Source organism: Silene latifolia, chromosome X, assembly GCF_048544455.1.
Source record: "Silene latifolia isolate original U9 population chromosome X, ASM4854445v1, whole genome shotgun sequence".
Classification (NCBI taxonomy): domain Eukaryota; kingdom Viridiplantae; phylum Streptophyta; class Magnoliopsida; order Caryophyllales; family Caryophyllaceae; genus Silene; species Silene latifolia.
The window spans coordinates 43,274,229-43,286,067 of NC_133537.1; the positions used below are offsets into that span (position 1 = coordinate 43,274,229).

General features: G+C 39.2%; 1 protein-coding gene across 1 annotated transcript; it reads right to left on the reverse strand.

Annotated features, from left to right (window-relative positions):
- Positions 1-211: 211 nt before the first annotated feature.
- LOC141617269 (uncharacterized) lies at positions 212-595 on the reverse strand. The gene has a single exon (XM_074434453.1). It carries the CDS (start codon positions 593-595, stop codon positions 212-214), a length of 384 nt encoding a protein of 127 aa, XP_074290554.1.
- Between the last annotated feature and the right edge of the window lie 11,244 nt (positions 596-11,839).

Sequence of the window (11,839 nt, forward strand, 5' to 3'; positions counted from 1 at the left end):
TTTTCCATTTTTTTTATTGTTTTTCCTTTTGATATTCTTGATAATACCTATAAAACCACAAGTAAATATTAGATTAAATTAAACTAATTCAATAACAGTGAAAATTAAACTATCTATCTAGAATTCAAATGAAATAACAACGAAAACAAATAAGGTTGTCTCCCGTAAAACGCCTTATTTAATGTCGTGGCTTGACATGAAAATGAGAAGGTCAATCGACATAAATTGGGTCGACAAGATCAATTCCCTTGACCTTTTCTTTTTGAAATCCTTCATAATATGGCTTAAGATGGTGTCCATTTACTTTGAAAATCTTTTCCGTAGACAGACTACGAATCTCCACCGCTCCATGTGGAAATACTTGGGTAACAATAAATGGACCAACCCATCTTGACCTTAGCTTACCTGGAAATAACCGAAGACGAGATATATAGAGCAACACCTTTTGACCAATGGTGAATGTCTTTCTAGCAAGCATCTTGTCATGCCATGCCTTTGTTCGCTCCTTGAAAATCGCCGCATTTTCATACGACTCATTCCTAATCTCCTCTAGCTCTTGTAATTGCAATTTTCGGTACTCACCCGACTCATCCATTCTCATATTCAAAGTCTTTACCGCCTAAAAAGCTTTGTGCTCAAGCTCGACCGGGAGATGACAAGGCTTACCAAAGACCAACCGATATGGTGACATACCAATCGGAGTTTTATAGGCCGTTTTATAGGCCCTCAATGCATCATCCAACCTTAAGCTCTAATCTTTCTGACTCAGATTCACCGTCTTTTCCAAGATGGACTTCACTTCTCTATTGGACACTTCGGCTTGACCATTCGTTTGAGGATGGTAAGCGGTAGATACTTTGTGAGTAACACAATATTTCCTTAAAAGTGCTTCTACCGTCCTATTGCAAAAATGAGTGCCTCTATCTCTTATCAATGCTCTTGGAATTCCGAATCTAGAAAAGATGTTAGACTTGATAAAATCTGCAATAACTTTAGCATCATTAGTCCTAGTGGGTTTAGCTTCCACCCACTTCGACACATAATCAACGACAAGAAGTATATATAAGAAACCATGAGACGTGGGGAATGGACCCATAAAATCTATACCCCATACATCAAAAATTTCACAATAAAGCATATGGGTTTATGTAGATACCTCATTTCTGCACCTCCCGGAAGCCACCCGGTGTTGATTGGGCCGCATGTTTGGTACACGGAACGATTTATGACAATTCATAAGTTTATCGTCAAGTGATAGCTCAAATACTTGTGTCTACCCCTTGGTTGTCATCTACGCGCCGTTACGGTCGTTTTGACAGTAATTAGAGTACATTTGGAGTCCGGGTCAAAAACCGTCTTCATTTTCTAACAAACCGTTTTAAATGCCGAGTCGGAATGTTCTGGAATATTCCGGATATTTCTATTCCATATTTTAATCTTTTCATATTTTGGCAAAATATATCCCGAAATTATATTTTTAATAATAAGGAAGTTGAGACCTACCGCAATTCCATAACAGAAACGCGGAAAATCTTTCTTCCGCGGGAGGAAACTCCTGGGGAAAGGACGAAACACCTGCTGCGCCTCTTCCAAGAACCGCAGTGGCTGCTGCGCCTCTTCCCCAGCTCTTTTCTACGTATTTTCAAATCTTTTTGAGATTTGTTTCCAATGTTTTACCGTAACCCTAATTCCTCCGTGTGATATGTATAAATAGGGACCTTCGTTCCTCATATTTCTCACGCGAGTGTCCGCCCTTCTTTTCTCCCTTTGCATTCTAAGACCGTGCTCTTTGCTTATTGGTGTCTACGTGCTTGAACTTTCGACCACGTAAGCTCAGATCCTTCTGAGTACCAGCCTCGTTTTGCATGACCGACTAATTCGACCAACTCCACTCAATCAATCTAATCAATTTAATGTAATTTCTCTTACGAGGGCACTTTCATCATACATGCGAGTCGAGCAATCACTAATCGCTAACTTCGTCATTCTCGTTTCGTCAAACATGTAAGTCTGAGGGTGTAAATCCCATGTTTTATTATTGTATTTTATTCTTGTATAAATTATTGTAAGGGTTACGTCGAAAGCATGTTTAAAACCGATTTACAAAACCCTTTTATGGAATCTATTTTTACGGATTAACAGAAGACAGACGTCGAGAAGAAACGCAGCAACTGCTGCGCCTCTTCGAAGAGTCGCATCATCTGCTGCGCCTCTTCCTGAGGCTGCCGCAGTTCCTGCTTTTCTTCTTCTTCCTCGCCTTTCTGTTAATTCGTCTTCTTTCGTTGTTCTTTCTTTTTCATTCGTATATAATAATAATAATAATAATCATAATATGTATAATTTTCATCTTTAAATCCCGACTTAAATCCCTTATAATCAATATTTGCGGGTTTTCGTCATTAAAATCAAACCCGGATTTTGGAGATTCGATTCATTCATATCAAATCTCTGGGATTCGACCTTTGTATATTTTCATCAGTTTATCGCGACTTACATTCGTTTCCGTCTTAGTAATTTGACCTAAATAAGTTGTAATTAATCTCTTATTAATCTTTAATTCACTCATAATTAGTCTATAATTCTTTCTAATTAATTTAAGTTCGTTCTTTATTGCTTTTATGACCAATTCACATGTAAATAACCTGTTAAATCACTTCTACTTGAGTCGAATGTCAGTAATCGATCATTAAATTCACCAATGAACACTAACGATATGCGTTCGGCCTACACGCAGAACTCACCAGAACGACGCAGTAACCACTGCGCCTCTTCCAAGGGACGCAGCTCTGCTGCGCCTGTTCCTGGGTGAATTCTGTCTCTGAACTTCCGTTTTTACTTTGACCTAGTTTATTAGTTTTACGTATTAATCAACTATTAATCGTAATATCGCCAATAATCTGTCCGTTTTATAACCTTTTTCCTTTTATTTTCTAAAATTATCCGTCTTAAACGTATTTTCGACGTAAATCATCATGTCATTGTAATTATTGTAATTTTAATTATCGTATTTCATTTATTATACTCTTTATCATATTGTTTGCTTGTTCTCACATGTAGTCAACCCTAAATCCTTACTTTGACCCCATTGTATGCTAAATTACGTGTTCACCGACATAGTTTAATTCTCACATGCTAGGATTAAAACGATGGATGTTGCAGTGCATGCATATAATCGACAACATATCAAGTATAGATGATTTTCCCTAATCATTAGTAGAGGCCGCTATCGAGGCGGGAAGGATTAGGTGTTCGATCAAAAGAGCTTCCTAATACGTACCCTCACCCCTTACTCCAGATCTCTGTGAACATCCGTGTTCATTGGCATCCACGAGAGAGATTCTAGACATAGAATGCTAAAGGTAACGAGTTCTTAGCGTCTATGTCACTACTTTGTGTCTTGACATGACGCGAAGTATTCGAACGGTTTCTAATTTTCCACAATAAATTGGTGGCGACTCCACAAATGCAAACGCTTGTTTCCCAAGCGCCCCCGTGGGCCCCCCGTGCCCACAGTTTGGCGACACCGCTGGGGAGTAATACATTTACGTGTTGCCAAGGGTGAAACTTGAACAAGGTTAGGGAATAGTTTATATGAGACTGTTGTCGGTTTTCATTACGCGATCTTCTTAGATCATTTTATTCGGCTTTCCTAGGCCCAACCAAACCCATTCGACCAATCGTCCCGTCTGGACGGTCCAAATTCTTATCTGGGCCTAAGGATGGATAACGATTGACGTCAACCATACCACGATGCTTACTCCTGTTTGTATCAAGGGCCTTCACTACATAAGGGAATGGACTAGGAACCGGCCTTACTCTTGTTTGGCGCGGACCTCTCCACAGACCCGGGTCTGATTGCTCGGTATAGCAACCCACCCTTTAAACCAAAAACTCTTTTAAATGCACTCAGCATACCGTTATAATGCCTGTTTGAATGCTTGTATCATATGTGATCACCATTTTCTAAATAAAACCATGACGAATCAAAAACCTCTTTCAAAATGTAAATATTTTTGATAAATGGGCCAAATTAGCGCAAAACGAGTCGAAACTCTATCCAAATATCGAGTCAAAAGTCGGGTCTCAAAAGCCCATTTCAAAACCTCACTTCGAGTCAACACTCCTATAACAACACTACAGTCGATTAGGACAAACATTTCAAAACTTTATCATTTTTAAATCTCACTTGACACAAGTGGCGCACTCCCACTTTACAATTCGAGTCTTTTCTTTGAGTAAGTGTACTAGAGTGGTCGATCGTGTTTTGATTCGTCGTCGATCTTTTATCCAGTTTCCAAGATTTCCGGAACTAGTCACGCAAGTGTCAATGGACAACCCCAAAATGGTAATGATCAAATCCTGGCTGCGCTCGCTCGTCTCCAAACAAGTCAAGAACAAGCTTATGAACGCCTTAATGCTATTGAAAACCGAATTGTTGCGGTAGAAACTAGGCTAGCTCCTGCAGAAGATGAAATTCCTAATGAAGTTGTGAATGACAAACTTCCACCCTATGTTGGACAAGCAGAAGTCAACTCTCCAGTAGGTCTTACTGAAGCTGAGAAGTGACTCCAATACTTGGAGGAGCAACTAATGTACCTCAAAGGAGACGATATCTATAGGGAAAACAATCGCAAGTATGAGGCCGTGAGTGCCAAATTACCAACCAACTTCAACATGACTGACATCCCAAAATTCAAGGGACATGAAAACCCTTTGAACCACATTCGTGCTTTCAAAGACTACATGTCTATCAAAGGCATCAAACCCGAGATGTTCTTGAGGATATTTCCTTCATCTCTCGACACCATTCATAAGCAATGGTTCTATTCTTTGGAGCACAAGAAGATTGCCACCTGGGATGACGCCGCAATCGAGTTCGCTAAGCAATACGCGGATAACGCTGAAATCCAAGTCAATATGCGCACTTTAGAGGTTCTTACCCAAAATGAGAAAGAAGGCTTCACTGACTTCCTAAGTAGGTAGTGGAAGACTAGTACACAACTTGTCGAGCGTCCGGATGAAGCTACCCTTGTGGAAAAGTTCGTGGATAATTTAAGACCCATTTATGCCGATCACTTGAGGTACCAAATCATTAAAACCTTCAAAGACTTAACTGTGCTAGGGACAAGAATTGAGGATGACATCGGTAAAGGACTCTTGTCCAAAACGGTAGGTCGTGGATATCAAGGCTCGACGAGTCGTTTTTATGGCTCTTATAGCAAGACTGATGAGGTTAATCTTCTCAAATCATCAAAGAAGAATAACCCCAAAAAAAAGTTCACAAACATTGGTGACACATATTCCAATGCTTTGAAGAGACTGATGAAATAAGGTAAGCTCCAACCCATAGGGCCTACACCTGATACAGAAAAGAAGTCCAAGTTCTGGGACGAAAATTCATACTGCGAATATCATAGAGGTAAGGGACACGATACAGAGAAGTGTTACAAGCTAAAGCATGTCCTTCAAGATATGATCAAAGACGGTCGCCTACCCATACCTCCTGGAGGTAAGCTTAACAATACTCAGAATCCTCTAGGAGTTCTGATGATTACAAATGAAGAATCTAGCTTATATTGTTCACACCTCATTTCTCCAGTCGAAGATGAGATCCATGCATTAGAAGGTGAAGGGAGTTACTCCACCATTTCTCCTACCATCACCGACTTCATTGCATGGGCAAGGAGTGTGAATAGACAAGTCTCAGAACTAGAAAATGTAGTGGCATCCCTCCACAATCCAAGCACTACACCTAATGAAAGTACGCCACTAAATCTTTCCCAAAGTTCTACGATGCAAGAAGTGATAACTGTGGTTGATAACCTAATCGATCAAATAATCCACTTAGAAGCCGAAATCATCAGGTTCAGAGAACTTGCTACAGTCAACGGAATATGGGCCGATGACGATGAGGATGAATACCTCACTGATCATTACCTAGTCAAGATTAGTGAAGACATAGTCAAAAATAGTGAAGACCAAGATATAGACCACCTTACTCGTTCAAGACGTCTGTATCAAAATGTCTCTCAGAATGATCCCATAGCTAATGCTCCAGTTACTAACACCAACGTCATCAGACCAAATGATGGCGAAGATACGTCTACTGACCACTTGCTAAAGCAATTACAAAAGACAAAGGCTGATCTTTCAGTCTGGCAACTAGTTGCAAGTTCATTCCCTCATCGCCAAGCTTTGCTGCAAGCCTTGGCTAAATTAAAAGTGGCACACAACGCTATACCTGATGACGTAGTCAACTTGGTCTTCCAAGATTCAACTAAGCTAAGTAACCCAGTTACTTTCTCGGATGAGTATTTGCCACCTTTCGGCGCTAGTCACAACTTGGCTCTATACATTACTGTCATTTGTTTAAAGAATAATGTGCCAATGACTTTGTTATATGATGTCTCTGCGGTCAACGTCATACCATTAAAAACGGCACATAAGTTGGGCATGAAAGAGTCAGATTGGACCCCTACCAACCAAGGTGTTCGCGCATACGACGGTACACGACGTAAGGTAGTAGGACTAGTCAATCTCACCATAGCCACATGGCCGATTGAGAGAAAGGTTAACTTTCAAATAGTGGATATCGAAGCATCATTCAACATACTTCTGGGAAGGCCTTGGATTCACGCTTCCAAAGCGGTAACATCCACCCTCCACCAGAAAATCAAGATTCCACTAGATGGCAAAGTAAAGATTACCACTTCGTCACCTATTAAGGCAGTGATAGAAAGGATGACAAACAACCAAGTGGTTACAGATCCAGTATACGAGCTTGGGGGCTTCCATAGCATAAACCTTGTAGAAAGTGAACTAGCACCCTTGTACTTCAATCCATATTCCAATCTAGTGGTCAACCACATACTCAAGTCTCAGAGATACTTCCTGGGAATGCCATTGAATCCTGTCCGAAGAAATACCTTTGCACCTTATAAAGAAGGAAACTCTCAAAGGATACCATTAGGATTGGGATACAAACCCACGAAAGAAGAAGCTCTAGAGATGCTCACATAGTTCCAAAACTGTAAGAACGTGGGGATCCAAATGCAACCCTACCTCCCTACCCTAAATGGATACTTCGTTAGAGAAGGGAGTCAAGAATACTTTCATGGGTTCCCCGAACCTTGGCACTACAAAGGAAGGCAACTGGCGGGAATCGAGATCTTTCACGATTGCTACTTCATTCATTCAGAAACGGTACCCACCGTCAAGACTCGTCAAGCACATTGCTTAGACGAACAGGCCGTTAGCCATCTGTTTGGAGAAGATCGGTTTGTTAGAGCTGCGCAGGACGAGATCATTACCATGATACTTCAAGACGACCATTTCAATCCTGCCGCGTTAATCACCGAAACCAGTTCAAATCATCAAAAAGGATGGATAAAATCGATCAAATAGACAAATAACCAAGGAAAACTCTTCAAGCTCACCACTAGAGAAGGAGAGATGTTCAAAGGAGAACCAGAAGACCACGAATTCGAGTTAGAGTCAGAGTCGGAGTCGGAATCAGAGTCAGAGTCTAGAGAAGTCCCTAGACAGCCTCCTCCTGTCATCACTCCCAATCCCCTTATTTCTCCTAGCATAGTATCGAGTAGTAACAGTAGTTTGGAAAATGTCCCAACAGCTGTCCCTTTGCCGCCACTGATGTAATACCCGGTATTTTTATATGATATTATATTAGGCCGAGTTACCAGCTGGGTCGTGTAGTGTATTTGTGACTCGGGTAATTATGTGACTCGGGTTTTAATTAATCTAACTAGGCTAGGTCCGTATCGTCTTAATAGCACCTATCCTATATGTATAACTCATCTAACCAAACCCAAATCTCCCTATCACCATATTCACTTTAACCATGATAAAAGAGAGAAAAGAGAGAAGAGGAAGCCGTGTGTGAAGGGAGCCGCGTGAGGCATTGCGAGGCGATTTCTCAGCCTATTCTCATCCTATTTCGTAAGTAGACTATCCTATTACCTCTTTATTCAATTATTAGCATAATTATAGTAGTAGTGGAATAATTTTTGTAACTCTAGAAATTGGTTTGGGGGTTTTGATTATAAATTGTATGAGATAAATGAATAGAATAGTTAGGGCAATTTACAGATTCGTTGGTCTGTGTTATTTGAGTGTTTTACCTGTCTTAAAGCCGTGGGATGCAAAACGTTAAAGAAGAGACTCACGTTTATTCCAAGCCTAGTTTATGCCTGTGAAAATTGGTAGCATTTCACCGTGTAGTTTTTCCTGAAGAAATTATTTGTGAACGTCTATCTAAAAAGTCCGCGAATCAGTAGAGGCTGAAAGATTACTTCTAAAACATAATTTAGATATTGAATTGATGCTACGTCTTTTTCATATATTTAATTTAAAGAGTTTAGATGAGTTAAGCGTTGGTTTTACTTAAAAATCATTTGTCAAACTCGTTTTATGAATCAATACTTTTTATGCGACGGTTTCTGTCAGTTTTTGGAAATTAGACTGAAAACCCTTGATAAGTTTGGAATTTGAGAAAAACACGTTAGATATAATTTGTAGCTAAGACTCATGGGGTTCTAATTCAATTTGCCGTGCATCAATTCGAATTTTCTGGAATTAGTTATTCATTTTATACCGAGTCTGCCATGTGCAGGAAAATCAGGGAAAGTCGTGTTTGTTCCTTAAGTTGATATTCCTATTAAATTACGATGAGTCTAGGTTATGTGAATGATTAATTGACTGAGTAGGTGGTAATTATACATAATTATGTTATGTAGGTGATGGATATGTGAAGGATCATAACTGATTGCTTGTGCGTGCTTGGATTGCGAAAAGGTAGGGAAATACACTTGACTTATTATCGTTGTTGTTGAATGGTGTTGATTTGTTGTGTTTCGTATGACCAAGTTGTGAACGTTGACTTATTTCGTGGTTGTTGCTTTATGCTATGACTCATATACTGGATTGTGATTGATCGAAATGATCGTATTGAGTATGCTATCACAACATTTTGTAGCTGGCATGATTTTATAATTGATCAGTTCAATGGTATACATATTGCATTGCATTGTTTACTGTTAAGCATTTCATGTGTATTGGAGTTGGAGGATAGTGTGGTGGTGACGAGGTTGTGGTACGTTGTGATGTTGTGATAAGGCCCAGCGGGTTCGGGCAGACTACTGGATAACCTCAGCTGCGAGCTGGTATATCGACGACGGTCGATTGATAGTCTTCCCGGGATCGGTATGGCTGGGCGTTCCGGGTTATGAGATATGAGTTGAGGTGGAGGTGGAGGTGACGGAGGAGCATGCATATCATATTTTGTTGTTTCATTGTATTCCCTACTCAATTGAAGGAAATGTAGATTCATATACATGTTAACATACTCAAATATGTCAAAACTAATTTGTCATAAAATTAAAACGGATCTTATGCATGCAAACGATAATATAAATAGAGGAGAAATCATGTCCTTACATAGTAGATTTCGGCTATTAGGGCACAAGAGAGATCACCTTTCTCTTCTTGTTCTTGAGCTTTTCCAATGGAAGAACAAAGATCTAAGTGTAAGATCTCTCCCTATGTATTATACCCAAGGCTTCCTCTTAATCTAATTAATATTATTTGAGCTAGTATAATATTAATCTAGGTAGAAAATTGAACCAAAAATTTATAAAACACTTATATTATTTCGGTTTTATGAGAGAAGATGAGGAGGATTTTTCTTCTCTCTAGAACTTAATTTTGGATGATAATGTTAGAATGAAAATAATACACTACACTTAGTATATTATTAGGTAAAAATTATAGAAAAACAATGATAGTTTTTCTTCCCCAAAACCGTGTAAGAGGAGAGCTATTGGGGAGCCAATGCATGGAAAAATTGTTCTTCACAAGGAACAATAGGCTTGCATGCCTAGACTTGCTTTTTCATCATTATGTTTTATCAACTAATTAAAACAATTAACTAGCTTAATGCTCCCCAATTTTTCGGCACTATACATAATATGGATCCCATATTATTTTTGTCAATTGTCAATATGTCACATGTCACATGTGATATAAATTTGTTATGTATTTTTAACATATTAAAAATCAACGTATTAATAAAAATACGTCACATACAAAAAAAACGACTTAGTAATATCATAATTACTTGTGCCAAAATATTTTACCAATTTATAAATCACAACAGATTGTATTTATAATAAATCATTCAATTCCGATTGTTTCTTTAAACAATAATTTCATCCGAGTAATGATACAATTCAATTACTCAGACCGTATCTTATTTAATCACATTTCAATATGATACGTAAATTTTACTTCCAAAATTGTCCGTCAATTTTCAAGTAATTTAATTAACTCGTAACATTATACGATTAATTAAATAATCAATTAAGAGTATTGCCCTTTAGGTATGACCTAGGGGTCAATCGATCACCACCGTCACACGACAAGTAATGTCAAACTCTAGTCACCAATCATTACCGATATATGTTGACCAGTTGAAGAATAATATTACTTCCCAATTGTATTCTTAAAATGAGATTTAATAATGATATTTAAATCATGTTATCGCACCATTGTTGAGGACACATTTCCCAACAATCTCCCACTTGTCCTCGACAAGTGTGCGTCACCAATTCTCTTGTCCTATTACTATCTCCCACTCAATGCAAGGTGTCTTTCAGGTCGTACTTGCAAGTGATCATATCAAGAGTGGTTTCCTCGATCTGGAGAATAACTGATTGACCGGATTTATCCACTCTGGATGCCATCCGAGCGTGGCCACGCATTTCCAGTTCATTACTCCTCGAGTGGCCCTGAGATATTGTTATAACCCTGACTAGGGGTGGACAATTCCTATCGCACTCATTCCCTTCGACTAGCCACAACCATCATAACCCAAAATATGCCCATTTGACCCCATTTACGAAGGTCGTAGTAACACAAATCAAAGTTAATCTGAAATCGTGCCATCTTAGGTGAATAGTCTTTAGTCAAAAGAATCGACTCATTTGAATACTATAGTAGCTCTCGCCACGACCAGGCTATATAAATTTGCCAAACTCTATAAGCGGTCATAAGGCCCGACAAAATGTTCCTAATGATCGCCTATGTGATCGACTAGTCATCTCACATGATGTATGGCACTTGAACTTGCCATCAATCGCCTCACACTCTAGTCACTTCGAGACGTCACCTCATATAAGTAACTATGGGCAAGACAATGTTAATCCATGTTCACTTTAACGGGGTTCAATTGTCTCTACAACCCGTTTGGATGTAACAAAGTATAAATTAAGGATAAAAGACAAATGCGATTATGAACATGAACAAAAACAACACTTTTATTTCATTTCAAAATCTAACAAAAATTTGGTACACGTTTAAGTCCCATGGACGCAACATGCCCATCATGCTTAGCCTGCGATAAAGGCTTGGTGAGCGGATCGGCTATGTTGTCATCCGTCCCAACCTTACAAATCGCAATTTCCTTTCTTTCAATGAAATCTCTTATTACATGATACTTTCTAAGTACATGTCTAGATCTATTACTAGACTTTGGCTCCTTAGCTTGGAAGATCGTCCCACTATTATCACAATAGAGAGTGATGGGATCATCGGCGGTAGTTACTACTTTTAGACCTTCCGTGAATTGCTTGATCCACATAGCTTCCTTGGCAGCTTCGATGCTTGCTATGTACTCAGCCTCCGTTGTCGAATCCATGGTTCTGACTTCCTTGAAGCTTCTCCACTACGGCACCACCATTGAGCATGAAAACAAAACCAACTTGTGATTTCATGTCATCTCTATCTGTTTGAAAACTTGAGTCCGTGTATCCTGTAACACGCAACT

Excerpts from the sequence above, each read along its gene's own strand:
- LOC141617269 (XM_074434453.1), bottom strand. The coding sequence starts at position 595 with ATGGATGAGTCGGGTGAGTACCGAAAATTGCAATTACAAGAGCTAGAG.